The 16555-nt window shown below is 33.4% G+C and overlaps 3 protein-coding genes across 3 annotated transcripts; 2 read left to right on the top strand and 1 right to left on the bottom strand.

The window, feature by feature from the left end:
* The first annotated feature begins 601 nt into the window (after positions 1-601).
* LOC109802399 (kinesin-like protein KIN-7E) lies at positions 602-6806 on the top strand. The gene is given in 16 exon segments (XM_020363755.3): positions 602-909; positions 1169-1394; positions 1975-2064; positions 2163-2263; positions 2376-2489; positions 2574-2655; positions 2729-2796; positions 2885-2950; positions 3038-3162; positions 3740-4076; positions 4371-4472; positions 4583-4739; positions 4828-5456; positions 5938-6257; positions 6357-6580; positions 6583-6806. Coding segments are annotated over 15 exon segments (2661 nt in total). The 5' UTR covers positions 602-909; positions 1169-1174; the 3' UTR covers positions 6609-6806.
* Positions 6807-8319: 1513 nt separating this feature from the next.
* CIB22 (LYR family of Fe/S cluster biogenesis protein) lies at positions 8320-10636 on the top strand. The gene is made up of 5 exons (XM_020363785.3): positions 8320-8505; positions 8584-8625; positions 8751-8832; positions 9356-9411; positions 10379-10636. Exons 1-5 carry the CDS (start codon positions 8374-8376, stop codon positions 10418-10420), a joined length of 354 nt encoding a protein of 117 aa, XP_020219374.1. The 5' UTR covers positions 8320-8373; the 3' UTR covers positions 10421-10636.
* A 4440-nt stretch (positions 10637-15076) lies between these two features.
* On the bottom strand, positions 15077-15640 carry LOC109802878 (30S ribosomal protein S31). The gene has a single exon (XM_020364285.3). The coding sequence runs from the start codon at positions 15575-15577 to the stop codon at positions 15329-15331; it is 249 nt and encodes an 82-aa protein (XP_020219874.1). The 5' UTR covers positions 15578-15640; the 3' UTR covers positions 15077-15328.
* Between the last annotated feature and the right edge of the window lie 915 nt (positions 15641-16555).

Raw genomic sequence — 16555 nt, 5'->3', positions numbered from 1 at the left:
TCTCTTACATTGCAATTTGCATGCTGTACTGTATTGGCGTTACAATTCTTTTCAGATCGTGGGTCGTTAAACTTGCACCCATTTTCACCCTTCTGCTTTCACTACTCTTATTCTATAGAATAAAAATAAATAAATAAATAAATAAAAAGCTTCATCCTCTACCTTTTCTGTTTCTGGTTAACCAAAAATATAAACTTGGACGCTACGTCACACACCTTATGGTTATGGATCGTACTAACTTCAACTCTAGTATTGTGACTCCAGTCTACTCAAAGGTTTGAACTTTGAACTCTGAAACATTTAGTTGTGTTGAGTAAGCGACTTCAGAAGAGAACCAATGCGTGAGTTGATTTTAGTCTTACTTTTGGGTCGCATTTGTGGTTAAGCTTTCAATTGCGGTTCGCTCACCGCCAGAGGAAGAAGCTAAAGGACAGAGAAATTTGAAGGTAATGTCACTCAGTCATGTATCATTAATTTCTATAAGAATATGTGACCGTATGTGTTTGTTGGAAAGAAGAAAAAGAGGGGGAGAATGAAAGGGATGTTCTTGTTTGTTGGGACCAGTGCCCCGTGTAATGTAACAAACGAAACAATTCATGGTCTTGTCTCGTTGAACTTTGTTCTCAGGTCTCACTCATTCAGCAGTTGACACGATCAAACTTTTTTTATTCTTCTACTACAATTGATCTTTGGTGAACCAAAGATAAAAAAAATCGGATTTTTCATGTTTTGCCCCCTGCACTATTTTCTTAACTGTTTTTCTTTTTATTTAAATTTTTTTATCGCTCTTCTCTCTCATCTCTTCTTTGTTATCTTACTTTCTTTTTTTGTTGTTTAAACTTATCGAAGAGAAGTTCTCGTGATATAAAGCTTACAAGTGACAAGAGAGAATTTATTGATGATTTAAAAGTAATTAGTTAGTATTCTGTTGTTCTTGGTCTTTTCTAAAGTTAGCTTCTTGTTGCTGTTATTGCCTGTTTATTTATGAGCTGAAGTTAATAGGTTGTTGTCTTCTCATTCATAATTTGCTTTTCCTGTGTATAATGCTCAAATTATGGGCTTGGTATTTGTGAACTGCCAGCTATTTTGCTATAACTGTCTTGAATTTTTGGGAAAGCATTAACAACTTTTATAATTTACCATATCACTTGTTTTTCACTTTTAAAAGTGAGAAATGGGAGCGGTTGCTGGAGAAGAGTTAGTTAAATGGGAGAAGATGGGTGGAGTTGGCGGTCATGAAGAGAAGATTCTGGTGTTAGTGAGGCTTAGGCCTTTGAGTGAGAAGGAAATTGCCGTGAATGAAGTAGCAGATTGGGAATGCATCAATGACACTACCATCTTGTACCGGAACACTCTCCGGGAAGGTTCCACATTCCCAAGTGCCTACACCTTTGGTAAGCAAATGTCTACTATCATTGATGTTGCTATATAATTCACAAATATGTATTGTCATAAATTGGAAGCAAAATCAAACAATTCTGTGTTTGCATTATATCGACAAGCATTGGAATATTAGAACATGGGATTGATTCATAAAGTACGTTTACTGGATCTGAGGATCTCTTTCCTTTGCCTGGAGAACAAGGTTTAGTTGGTTTAAATAGTTTCAAGTTCTCTAGCTTTAACTTTCTATGGCTGAGATGCACTTTTTTCTAATTTTCTAGGGATGACCAACTTGTGAAATTACTTAATTGAATTGGTGATACAAACATTTGGTGATTCCCTTTTTGCTTGTTTGGATGATCAATTGATATAATTTGTTAAGATGCCAATTCCTTTTATTTCCTTTATATTTAATTTTTAAAAAATGTCTGTACTTTACTGTACTTCAAAATGCATTTTGCTTAGCTTTTCTGAAATGATTGTGTTTGGATTTTATGGAAGCACTGTTGATTAAGTTTAAGATTTAATGTATCCGGGGTTCATTTATCATGGAGCAAATGTTTCTGAATTTTTATTATGATATGGTTGTAGATAGAGTATTTCGGGGTGACTGTTCGACAAAGCAGGTATATGAGGAAGGGGCCAAAGAAATTGCTCTGTCAGTTGTTGGCGGAATCAACTGTAAGCATATTACTTTTTGCTTGCCAGCTTCTGATGATCCTCTTCTACTCCGCCTCCTTAGCTTTGACTATAAATATGTATTTGTACATTTTTTTCAGCAAGTATTTTTGCATATGGGCAAACGAGCAGTGGAAAGACATACACGATGGTTGGAATAACTGAATATGCTGTAGCAGATATTTTTGACTATATCAATAAGGTAGTTAGACTGTGAATTTATTGATCTAGCTGTTTAATTCTTCAGTATCATTTTTAACCATAACTCTTGTTTATAATGTTACAAGTCTTTCTAACACAAGGTTACTTTTTAGCATGAAGAAAGAGCATTTGTATTGAAGTTCTCAGCAATTGAAATTTATAACGAAATTATTAGGGACCTCCTGAGAACTGAGAACACATCCCTAAGGCTACGTGATGATCCTGAGGTGAATGCATTCTATAATCTGTATCTATTGAATTGAAGAATAAATAATATTATTTATTTAATTAATTGTTTCTTGATTTTTCAGAGAGGACCTCTAGTAGAGAAACTCACAGAGGAGACTCTACGGGACAGGGTGCATTTGAAAGAGCTCCTATCATTCTGTGAAGGTAAAAGAAATTTGCATAACTTTCTTGACACAGGTTGGTTTATGGCATTACAATTTCCACTACAATCTTGCAGCACAGAGACAGGTGGGAGAGACATACCTCAATGACAAGAGTTCTCGATCTCACCAAATTATCAGACTGGTCTCTGCGCCTTTCCCCTTTCTGCTTAGAACATTGTGTTTTATATGTTTTACTTGTAGACTTTGTTATGGTAATTGTAACCTTGCAGACAATTGAAAGTTCTGCCAGAGAATTCATGGATAAAAGCAACTCAACCACCCTTGCAGCTAGTGTGGTATGTTTAAATTTATAAATTCTTCCTCTCGTCCAAAATAAAATGTTTAGAAGATTTTACCATTATTTTGGTTTCTTTTCTCTGCAGAATTTTGTTGATTTGGCAGGGAGTGAGCGTGCATCACAAGCATTATCTGCTGGGTCCAGATTGAAAGAAGGTTGTCATATAAACCGAAGTTTACTCACTCTTGGGACGGTCATTCGTAAACTTAGGTTGTCTACATTCTTAGCCTATGATGTCTACCTTCTTTACTCATCTTCTAATATTGTTAGCAAACTTACATCTGATATTGTAAGTCGTGGGTGCCTGATTGCCTGCCTCTTATTTTATTGTTGATTAATTACTCATATCTTTATTGTTTATGATTCCATGTGTCAAACTACAAGGTTAACTTTGTGTTTTGTATTTAAGAAACTGACGAGCATATTTTTGCTTTTCACAGTATCAGACTGAAACTATTGATATCATATAGGCTCGTAGCAGTAGGATAGTCTGTCTTTCAGAAAATAGAAAAAGAGCATTGAGATAGCCTTATTTTTAATTATAAGCAACTGAGTTCCTTTTTTAGAGTCGAATATCAGTTAATGTTAACTTCGTCAATAAATCAAAGTTTGGGTGAAGAAGCAAGACAGATATTATGTACCTTGTCTTTTGACTAATTTGAGATTGCTTCTCATTGGAAAACTTATGTTCATTCAAAACTTATCTGACGGGCTACACTTTCCATGAAGCTGTTCAAATGTAACATTTAGAAGTTTCTGTTGGCTGACATCATGTGCTTGAACACAGTAAGGGAAGACAAGGACACATCAATTACAGAGATTCTAAGTTGACACGCATACTGCAGCCTTTCTTAGGTGGCAATTCTAGAACAGCCATCATTTGCACCCTGAGCCCTACACGGAGCCATGTTGAGCAAACTAGAAACACCCTTCTCTTTGCTTGTTGCGCAAAACAAGTGACCACTAAAGCACAGGTTAATGTAGTGATGTCTGATAAGGCATTGGTCAAGCAACTGCAAAAAGAGGTAACCAGATTAGAGAGCGAGTTGAGAAATCCTGGTCTTCCTGCCACCAATTGTGATTATGCAGCAGTGTTGCGAAAGAAAAATCTCCAGATAGAAAAGGTTATAATTTAGTTTTTTTCGAATTCATGATATACAGTTTGTGTAGATGGTGGACATGTCTAGACATGGAACTTCAGAGATATTGATTTATAACTTTGTGTGTTAACCTCTCTTTTCTGGTTAATTAATTGTTTGTTTTTCCCCAGTGTCTATAATTGGTATCATCATTTATAGTTTTAAATTTTATTTCATAGTTAAAGCTGTATTGGTGCTTAGCGATATATCAGTCACCTTTATGCAAGTTACATTTTTGTTACTTCTTGGATGTTGATAACATGGGTTTCAATTATTCAGATGGAGAGGGAGATTCGGGAGCTAGTGAAACAACGTGATCTTGCTCAATCTAGGGTTGAGGATTTGCTGCGTATGGTGGGAAATGATCAGAAATCTAGAAAAGTTATTTCTATCTCCTAATTAGTGAACTTCTATAAGAAATTATGCCTCTGAATTTGGTTACCTCTCTTGTTGTTGTTTAGACTGGCATTGATAATTGTTTTAATATGCAGGAAATGACGGACACCTGGGAAGATGATGATTCAATATCAGAGTCATCAAGCATCTATCGTTCTGATTTACGCATTACAGAATTCAACAATCCTAACTATAACAATGAAGACAGTGAAAGTAGTCCTGATAGTAAGTTGTTTCCTCCCTTTGCCAATAGTAAGTAGTCTGATGGAAGTTAATACCATTCAAGATTAGAACAGCATCATATTTAGCATGTGAATTGTGATAATTTTTGTCTGTGCAGAAAACCCTGATGAATACTGCAAAGAAGTTCAAAGTCTTGAATTGGAGGAATCAAGTAGAGATGACTTGGAATATCCTGATCCACCAGTAAGTGAAAATGGGGTGTTGGCATTACCATGGTATGGAGAGGAAAATGTAACAATTCAGGAAATACCGACCCCTGTGAATGAAGATAGGGAAGAGAGACAGATCCAAGACAATGCAACAAGTAGTGTGCTGGAGCAGAGACTGGATGATGCACAATTGAGTAATGATTCTCCACTGGCTAGCTCAGCAACAGTGTTAAATTGTAGGAATCTTAAATTAACAAGGAGCTGGAGTTGCAGGGAATATTACACTCCTGATAAAACAGAAGAAATGGAGCGGACTCCGCTGAATAGTTTTGAAAAATTCTTCCCTGGGAGACCAGATGGATTGCAGAGAAAATTCCTTCCATTAACTTATGATGCTTCCACAAAATTGTCAACTAATGGTTCACCGTCTTCTATTGGAAGTCCCTCTATGGATGAGTTAAGAACCAACAACTCCAGAACATATGCTAACGAGGATATTACTAGTGTCCAAACTTTTGTAGCTGGGATGAAGGAAATGGTCAAACTTGAGTATGAGAAGCAGCTTGTTGATGATCAGGTGCAAATGAATTATTTCAAGTCGTTTCTTATTTCTTATAATTTAAGCAAATTTTCTCACTGATGTATTAATTGCCTTTGAAAATAACTGGAATTGTTCATATGCTTCTTCTGTTATGTAATACTAACCCGTTACGATACAACTGTGAATTATGGTTTATTGAAGTGTTAATGTCTTCATAAGTAGGTTGTTTACTCTGGTCATCTTTGTTATTAATTCCTTTTCAATATTTATTGTGTGAAATTGTTCCTTGTCATTAGCAAATATCGGAAGAATCTTGAACCTCTACGTATCAAGACATTCATAGTTTCATATTGATACCTGTAGCAGCCATGGATATTAATAAGTTCACACAATCATATTCATATCTGTTACCACTACTAGTGTTTTCTGTGTAATGTTTCATTTGATGCTTATAAATCTGATTTGGAGGGTCACACAGTTGAATGTTTTTGTCTAAATTATAGTTACTGAATTGTAGGATCATCAGGCAGAGACAACATATTTTAGATTTGAGAAGAATATGAAAGATGCTGGTGTAGATTCAATGTTAGAGGTACCTGGATCTCCAGTAGAATGGTCTATGCAATTCAAGCTTCAGCAAAGAGAGATAGTGGAGCTGTGGCAAACCTGCAATGTATCCCTGTTCCACAGGACCTACTTCTTCCTTTTGTTCAGGGGTGATCCAACAGACTCCATTTACATGGAGGTGGAGCACAGAAGATTATCTTTCCTCAAAGAAACATTTGCCGGAGGAAATCAGTCGTTGAACGACGATCAGACAGTAACATTAGCTTCAAGGTTCTCTTTCTTTTCTGTCATATGAGCATCTGATATACATCTTGCTCATGCACACTGCTTAGTGTTGACTGACATACATGTCTTTGTATGGGAAAACAGTGCGAAAGGTGTTCGGCACGAGAGAGACATGCTGGTGAAGCTCATGCAGAGAAGGCTATCCGAGGAAGAGAGGAAGAATCTCTTCAGAAAATGGAGCATTGCGTTGGATTCAAAGCGCAGGAGGAAGCAGCTGGCGAATCGCTTATGGAGCAACGCTGATATGAACCATGTTGCGGAGAGTGCTGCGGTTGTTGCAAAGTTAGTGAGGTTTACTGGGCAGGGTAAGGCCCTCAAGGAGATGTTTGGCCTTAGCTTCACACCACAACGCATGTCATATTCCTGGAGAAGTACCAGGGTCTCTCTATTTTAGGCCTTTGTTCATGTACACCAAATTTATTTTTTTATTTATTATGTAATTCACTGCTTTCGTCAATGCAAATGGAACCACTGCTTTTCTCATTTTGGTGTAAACGAATATAAGTATATTACCTAATGCCTTATACCTGTGAATTCTTGGTCTTCTATTGCTAATTTTATAGTAGATTCCTTTTATACCTCTACCATGTTCTACACTTCTATTCATGTCACTCTATATTTTCATGCTACGTAAAAGTCAATGTGTTTTTCGCTTTCCCTCTCTTTGTATTAAAAGCATAACTTCCAAAGGTGGACGTTATTTCTATCCTTTATATATATATATATATATATATATATATATATATATATATCACACCGCTCAATAACTTTATATTAATTATGAATTTTGTAAATCTAACCGTTAGATTAAAAGTTCATATCACTTTATATGTGTATATCAAATTTTGTTAAAATTGAGCAACAACTTGAAGGTAATCAAAGTGTTCATATTTTAGTATAGTTTGAAATGAATATATTACGTTAATTTTATTTTATAAAAATGAAGTATCAATTAATTTTGGATTAATATAAAATTTTGTATATATAATCTGAGAGTAAAGAATTTTTAATCTAACGGTTGAATTTATAAAATTCATATTTAATATAAAGTTATTGAGCAGTATAGTACTTAGTAAAGTTATACCGATGTCGTTTGAACTATCATTATATATATATATATATATATATATATATAGTTTATGACTGTAAAATAATTTTATAATTATCCGTCAATTTGAATTAATAAAATAAAGTATTAAATGATTTTAAATTTTTTAAAAATTACAAACTTTAAATTTAACGGTTGGATCATTAAAATTTAATGTAGAATATGAGTTATTGAACAAAATAAATCTATCTAGACTTACTTTGAAAATAAAAGGATCTCTCCTCTTTCTCTCTCTCTCTATATATATATTCATGATTATTTGTCATTTTAAAGAAGACTGCTAACGTTAAAAATGATTAAATTTAATTTACATTCAATTTTAAGGAAAGAGAGTGTATATTTTAAAATAAAAGAGAGGAAAATATCATTTACTAATTATATGTTTCATTTTTTCTGTATTGTGGAAGTATTGAAAAAATGGACAGAAAAAATGGGTGGTATAATAGAAAGGCTCGTGATATATACACCTCTTTTTCTTATAAATACACCTCCTTTATTTTTTTTATATTATAAAATATTGTAGTTTTTTTTTAATTTTCTAATTTTACACTTCTAACTTTTAATTTGTTACTTTTTTCTTCTTTTTCACACACTTTTTTTGTCTCTTTTAATTTTTACATGCTACTAAAATAGGTGAGTTGGAGGAAATGTAAGGAAGTGCATATAAAAATTGAAAAAATGAGGGAAGATGTGTAAAAAAAAAATACTAAATTAAATGTTGTGGATGTAAAATTAAAAATTAAAAATTAAAAATTAAAAATTAAAAATTAAAAATTAAAAATTAAAAAATTTTAAAATTATAATTATTTTTTTAAAGGAGGTATACTTATAGGAAAAAAAGGAGGTGTATATATCAACGCCGTAATAGAAATTGGATCCAACTAAGATGGAAAGCCCAGCATGGAGCCCAAAGTCTAGTCCAATCTCGACACGACGCGGTGAGTTTTCCATTTTTCCAATCCGTGGGTTGGGAAAGTGAGGAGTGAAGTGAAAATGAGCATGGCATCGACGGCAGCGTACCTGGCTCGGCGGGCGGCGCAGAAGGAGAGGGTTCGGATCCTGTACCGCCGCGCCCTCAAAGACACTCTCAACTGGGCCGTACATCGCCACCTCTTCTACGACGACGTATTCTCCTTTCTCTTCTCTCCATTTCAATTTCAATCCCTTCTCTTCTCTAATCCCCTTTTCCCTTTCTCTCCTCAGGCTTCAAATCTCCGCGAAAGGTTCGAGGAAAACAGACACGTCGTACGTTTCCCCTTTCTTTCCCCCTCAATCCCTTCGCTGCGTTCGGATCCACACATGCGTTGTCACACTTTTCCTCCCTAATTGTTAGGACTGTGTTTCTGATTAGGGATTTGTGTCATATGCAGGAAGACCCTGATACCATTGATAGGCTCATAGCGGATGCTGAAGCCTCCTACAACAAGTGGCGTCATCCTGATCCTTATATAGGTAACTTTATTTAATTCACCTCTGCCGCATTCTTGCTTTCTGTCACTCTTAATTGCATATTATATCATATCACGTCCATTGCAAAGTATTACTGAGATTTTTTTTCTTCTAATTCCTAATATCACACGAATGATGATGGGTAAAGATACGTTCTTGAGAACATAAGCTGAATATCATGTTAATGTCTTTAGTTGTAAATAATTCTTAATAGATTGCTTTAAACATATCTTCAACCGCTTCTCCTTTTGTTAAAAGAGGGTTGAGGGGATTGCTATCATACGATTATTAGCTATATTCTCCGTAATCAGTATCTTTGCTTGTCACTGCAATCAAACTGTTAAACTTGCCAAGAAAGAAACGGCACAAAGGCACGGTATCACCCATATCTTAGCTTTTCTTGTGTTGGGGGTTAGATTCATCTGCGCATATTACTCTACTAGTTGGCCTTTCTCTTTCCTGTTTTGTTTATTTTATCCAGTTCATATATTAACCCCTTTTACTCCCATTTTCTGATGTATAACAGTTCCTTGGGCTCCTGGTGGTTCTAAGTTTACTCGTAACCCAACTCCGCCTCAAGGGGTAAGTTGTTATGTTTATCTTTTCCATTTTTTGTTGGTTCCACTTACTTATTTTGCTATTTTCATGGACGTCACTGAAATTCTTATTCTGTCTTTGATTAATACTTTTCGAACAAATTTTATATATGCGTGTGCAATGCAAGAAGCATAGAATGATAGAATACCTGCATAAGGCCCCACACTTTTTTTTTTTTTTTTGGAATGGGGACATTTATGTTTATACCTCTCATCAATCATCGTATGACCCAGTTGCCAGTTGGGTCATGCGACCTGTTATGTAAGGGTATCACACAAAATGTTCCATATCTGTGTGTATTTAATCACTTTAAACACTTTGTGGCCTTTTTCTTTGACAAATGCACGGAACTGTTCCTGATTGTTATGTGATTTGCCTGGTTTGCATATTGCTGGGAATGAGTGTATCTCATCTCCTCTGCATTATGTCCTAAATGTGTGTTTGATAATTTTAGAAGTTAACAATGCATTGCTCCTCCATATTTCTGCAATAAGTACAATTGCTAGATGAGTAATTTTTACTTTTGAACAAGTGATGGAATGTTCAAGACTGGCTAACTGAGATCTCAGGTGGTCATAATATTATAATCATGAAGATGAAAACTGCTATGAAGTTTGCTTCTTGTGCATGGCCAGCTTCCATAGTTAGGCTTTTGAAATAATTAATCCTATCATTCTATAATCTGCTGCTGGATATTCATTTCCCTTGTGCAATATAAAATACCAGTGAAGTTGTATACTGTTTTCCAAACTATCTATCAGATAGGGTATATGCATAAAATATGATGAGGGATGGGAGGAGGAAGTTTTCCATTTGTGAGTAGGGTATCCTTCCGGCGTGCTTGCATTTTAGTGTTCCTCATTCATTTTCCTCTGTATTAAATCCCCAAAGGTTGTTCCAATTTATCGATTTCAAATATATGCTTATTTCTGATATTATGTTTTTGATGCAGATTGAGATAGTTTATAATTATGGCCGGGAAGAGAATGACTGAAATTTGAAATTTTTGGTGGCACCCTTGCAATGAATAAAGGTCTGCAATCAAACTGTTCTGTATTCCAAGATTGTGGATTAAATTTCCTTCGTTTACACTTATGTGATGAATATAAATTGATACAGAATCCCATCCATGCTTATGATGTTGAAAAATTTGATCACCTACAAACTAGATGGTACTTGGATCATTGAATTTTTTAGGATTGCATTGGAACTTCGTTGTGCGAGTTTGGAGTTTTACATAAAAAATAAAATAAATAAATAAATAAAAACTAGTTGCCTGAATCGTCTGCAAAATCTGAATTTTGGTCTCTTCCCGATACCTTAGCTATACCTTATATTAACTGTTTAGCTACACTATCACGCCATTACAATGGTTAATTAGATCTAATTTACTACCTATGAGATCTGAGAACAACACTAATATATAATGTATGTGAAAAAATTGGTTAATAATAAAATTCTGGCACCATAGAAAGTGAACCGTCACAGACCATTCAGACAACGGAGAAAGTTGACAAGCCCCCGTAGAATTGATATTGGGGGAGGGGCTGCTGGATTAGACTTCTTTTCGATGCGACGTTACCGCACAAAACGAAAGGGTTTAAAATTTCTGAATGTGTTGAAGAATTTGTGACGGAGGCATTGCATTGCAGCCTAGAACCAATATAGCTGCTGTAAATACACTGTTAATGATTATGTGTGTTTGGATTTAAGTTGAAAAACTTAAATTTAGTTAAAAGTAAGTTTAGTATAACTTGATTTATCTTTGGATACTTTTATTCCAAAAGTACTTTATTGAAATGAAAATTGTTTGAATAATATTAATGAAAAGTACTTTTACATGTATAATTACCAAAATGAGTATATATTTTATAATGATAATAATATTGTTTATTTTGTTATTTTTAGTATATTTGAATTGATGAAAAAACTTCATTGTTATTATTTTATATTTTGATATTAATATTATTAGTTAAGCTTATTTTTACTAATTTTTTATTATTAAAAAAATCAAATAAAAATGAATACAAGAATGAATTAAGTACAATAGAAAAGGAAAATTGAGAAACGAAACTTCTTGTTTAACGGAAAAGCAACATAAGTGTTGCTTTAGATGTAACGAATGTTTTTGAAGATAATGAAGTTTAACGTAAAGTAAAAAAAAAAAAAATTATCAAACACATAGGTGCAGTCGATCAGAATTGAACTTCTGTTTGGGCATCCAAATAGTAAACCAAACATATTCCATATTTTCTAATATATACTTATTGCAAATTTCCCCCTCGAGATGTTTTTGATTTTGCACTTTTCTGTTTGTGTATATTCTTTTCATCTGAGCACGTTTTAAAATAATCACCTAGATGCAATTTGAAGTAATCTGTTCCATGTGAATTCTCTGATTTGTATTATAGTTAAGCACTCCAAACACCACGCACAAAATGAGGGGCTTTTACCTTATATTATGGCGAGCACGGCCAAATCCAACTTACTAACCCGATTCAGGATTTTAACCCGATTCAGGATTGATTTGGATGAGCTTGAGTTTTGAAATAGGACTGATATATTTTTAAGGTGGCTCAACTCAACCGGTTTGAGATTTGATTTGATGGGTTTTAGTTTTGAAATAGGATTATATTTTTAAGACAGGTTCGAATTACGTTTTAGACCATTTAACTTGATTTTTTGACATAATATTTTCTCATAAATTACAAGTTTTTTGAATTTTTGTACATTAATGTTAAAATGTTACTAATATTTTTTTTATAATATGATATTATATTTACAATGAAATTATTTATTTTAGAGTATATATACCGTAATTTTTTAATTTAAATTTTGTACTTATTTTATTTTATAATTAAATTATACATAATGTTAAAATTAATAGTTTAATAAAGTCAAATCAATTTGAATTTATCCATATATCTTCGTGTCTTGATTATAGTTCATTTTCGTGTTTTGATTAGGTCAGTCTTTAAAAAATTGGTCCAGACAAAAATTGATTTGAGTTTGACAATGATTCATGCTCAATCCTACCTTTTGTTAATTCATTTAAAACGAGATGGAAAAAAAAAATATTTTTTTTCCTCTTCTAATGTTAATATACGTTATATTTATATATCATTTTAGGTTATCACACTGAGTTAACAGTATTGTTACTCCTAAGGCGACTTTGTATCGTGTCTAAAACAAAGAAACGTGCTTGAGCCGGATAAGAGTGTTTTAAGTTAAACGTGTTAAAATAAGCATTTAATTAAATTCCTTTAATTATTTAAAAGACAACTGTTAGTTGATGTTTTTAACTATTAGAAAAGCAAATAACTTTTTTGAAAGTATGTAGTGAAACAAACAAACAAAAAAACTATTATATAAAAAATATATAATTAGCCAATTGTTTCATTTTATAAAAATTAGTACAAAATACTCTTCAACCAGTGTCTTTAAAATATTTGCTAACAAGACATATATTATACAAATATTAAATAGTTTATACTTTTTTTATTAAACATACTTTATTTTGGATTCATTTTTTGTCTCGTATACCAATACGACATTGGTCAATAAACGCTTACTTACGTAAGGTTAGTATAATTACCTAAAAAAAACAATAAAAATGGAAGAGACTGATCTTTGGAGAGGCTTTTGTTTATCTTGCAAAGTTGTGTCATTGTTGTACACTTGTATGTCACCATGATACAATTAAAAAAAAAACGACGCTTACTATCCGTGCGTTGAAGATGTATCCTATCGCAAATAGATGTCTTTTGCGTATTAGACATCTTGAATACACCGTCGTAATGGGATTTTTCAAGTCATTTTTGGTGCTAAAAATATACAGTTTACTAGTTTAATTTGAATTCACCAATATCATCTTTTTTCAATGAGCTCCTCCATAAAAACTTTGCGTGCCAGAGTTATATGATTTTGCTTCACAGCCTATATAAGATAATTGTTACTCGCCCACCCAAGAACTATATTTACAGTTCAGACCCTTTTGTGTTCATTTGTATCTTAACAGAATTCTTGCCAACATGGAGTTGCAGTTAACCATAACTAAGACGCGGAAGATGTTTTCGAACACCAATTCTTCAGGTGCTCGTGCAAGTGCAACAACATTGCGTGTAATTGGAGCTCTCATTGCTATGTCCTTGCTATTATGGACCATCTGTTATGGATATCAAGCCATAACAGGACCACGAAGACATCCACTGCATGGCCAATGGATTTTGTGGGTCGGAGGGTTGATTATGATTTTAGGTTTCTTGCTTCTGGCTCTGGGGCTTCCCATAATTGCGGATTTGTTCCTTAGGTTGTTAGAGGAGCTACAATATCTAAAGGAAACTGATACTCATCAGAGTAACCAACTGAAAGTAAAAGTTGACGAGTTTTGTTATGATTGAGCACCGTTCTCCAGGAAGACTACAAATCTATAACAGGGTATTGTTTAAGTTATTTTCATTGAAGCAGTAGATCAGACTTCAAAGTTATTTTCATTGAAGCAGTAGATCAGACTTCAAAGTTCAAATGTCCACTCTTTATTTCTCACCTATAAACAAAGATGTTGTATAGTTCTACGAATCTTGACCAGGAATTGCCTTATTTTATAAGAAGGGTTGGTGTAATGCCACCGATGTATGAAGAATTGATCAGCTATAGAGGGTTTAGGAAGAAAAGATATTGCTTGCTAGTTTCAAAATTTAAATGCATGAGAACACTGATGACATTCGATATTACATAGAATGCAGTTTTTTTAAATGCAACTTTTTACTGTTCCAGTTTTCTTAATGATAGTCTTTCAAATGAATTACTAAAACAGAGGGAAGCATCAATAAAATGAAGTGAACATCTTAAGTTTTGAATATGATCACAGTATTCATGTTCTTGTGGATTATTTAAACTGGAATGAACAATAAGCCTACCAAAGTGAGCAAACCTGCTACGTCTCCCTGCTATTATGAAATCATACACCAGTTGTTCTTTCCCTACACAACCAACAAAAAAGAAATGCCACTAGAAACACTGGGTTGTTGATTCATAAATGTTTTATGGTCAAATGCGATCCAACTCTGGTTTAGTCAGTCTCATGTTGAAAAAAGGGGAAAGAAGTCACTCATTTGGTACATAACTAAAAAGCAAACTCAAATGCTTGCGCATAAAAATGAACCTTCAATTGAACAGCACCAAATGAATATTGTCTTCCTCTTTCCGGAAGGCTGAACAAAGGTATGAATAACAGTTATCACACAACATACGTGAGCTCATAGCTAGTTAAGAAATATGTTAGGTGTGACAGCATTTGACTTAGCTGTCGCCTCTTTATTCTTTATATATAAGAGGCTTTTTTTCAGAATTTTATAAACCTGTGCCTAACATTGTATTGATTTTATACGAGGGGAAGGGGATTAAAACCTCCTCCACATGGAGTTCTTCCATTAAAAATCCCTCTATACACATTGTAATCTCTCAGTAAAGGCTGTTACTCAAAAATCAACCACCTCAGCCCTAAATATTTGTATTTTCTGAGGTAACCAAATCCAATGAGAAAACTTTCCCACAATCTTCATCTATAAATCAAGTGTCCTATGTCTTTGAGCAAATCCATTATTATGGACAGTGTCCAGCAAGGAATGCAGATATGCAGGACAGCATATAATATTAAGATAATTTGCATAATTAAGAGCAGCAATTGTGTGAATCATCCGTGTCTTGGTGGATTCAGTATTTAGCCATAAATCACACTCCAAGGATACAAATTGAAGGACGCAATCTACCAACTGAACTAGGTTTTTAATCTACTAGAAACTAACAAACATTGAAGTTTATGATAGATATTCAATGGCAAGAGATAATAACGATTGAATAGACATATGAGTCAAACGAAGCAGGAGATTGGAAGAATGAATCAGATGAGCTTGAAAGGGAGAGGCCAAGGAGTGGACCTGGGAACTTCGACCTTGTCTTTTATGCGCTCTATCATCTTCTCTTTCTTCGGACGAGAGTTTCCGTACGATCCCTTGAATCTCTTCCCTTTCTTCGTCTTCTTGTCCCCGCGCCCACACAACTGTGGCAACGCCGGCGCCGCCCTCTCCGCCGTCATCAGCCACTTCGCAGCCACGCTGCACCGCTGCATCACGCTCCCACCACTCGCCATGCTCCTTTCCTTTCCTTTCTTCTTCGCAATTCAATTCAATATACACTACAAAATCATGTGGGCCGAGGCTACACTTCCTTCTTCCTTTTTTAATTGGACCTTCATGGGCCTTACCCAACTTCTTTCCCCTATGCTATTCATTAAAAATATTCAAAACCCATCACGGATCAATTAGTGAGGTTATTCCACCTTAATACTTTCAAGCGCAACAAAAGACAATACATGTGGTTTAAGTAATGAGAGCTACTAAATTTTTTTATTTTTAATAAATTTTAATTAATATTAAATATTATATTCAAAAGAGTATATATTTTTTAAAATAATTATAGTGTTGGTACAAAGTATATATCATATAAAACAGTGATAAATCTTTATTAGAGAATATGAGTATATAAGGTGGGTATTTTCCTCTCATTATAATATATTCAAAAGAGTATATTAAAAATGTGCAGTTAATGTTTTTCTTATAATTACATATTTTCTTTCTTGTCTTTGTGTAATTATTGAATAATAGTGTATGTTCTTATTCACGTGTTTTATACAATTAATTTTTTAAAAGTTTGAGATAATTTATTAACTAATAAGATTTTGTTTGAGAATTTTTAATTTAAATAAAATTTAACAACAAAAATAATGTGATATAAGAAATAATAATAGAAATATATATAAGCAAGTCAAATAAATAAACACAAAAATAACTAGTTTAGATTTAATTTAACAGAGAAAATTCAAAATATAAATTTTTTAAAATATAAATAATTAAAAAGTAAGACATAAATGTATTTAAAATTAATATTTTAATTTATTTTTGAAAAATTAACTCCTATATGTAAAATATGAACAATTATCTTGCACGAAAACATTTTTATGAGTTTTTCTTCCATAAAATAATTTTTAGATACTTTTTTAACTTTATATATAATTTGATTTTTATTTATCATAATTATTTATGAATTAAATATTAACATTATTTAAATA

Source organism: Cajanus cajan, chromosome 4, assembly GCF_000230855.2.
Source record: "Cajanus cajan strain Asha chromosome 4, NIPB_CcT2T_4, whole genome shotgun sequence".
NCBI lineage: Eukaryota > Viridiplantae > Streptophyta > Magnoliopsida > Fabales > Fabaceae > Cajanus > Cajanus cajan.
The sequence above is the reverse complement of the archived record's forward strand: the minus strand, read 5'-3'. Positions and strand labels throughout refer to the sequence as shown.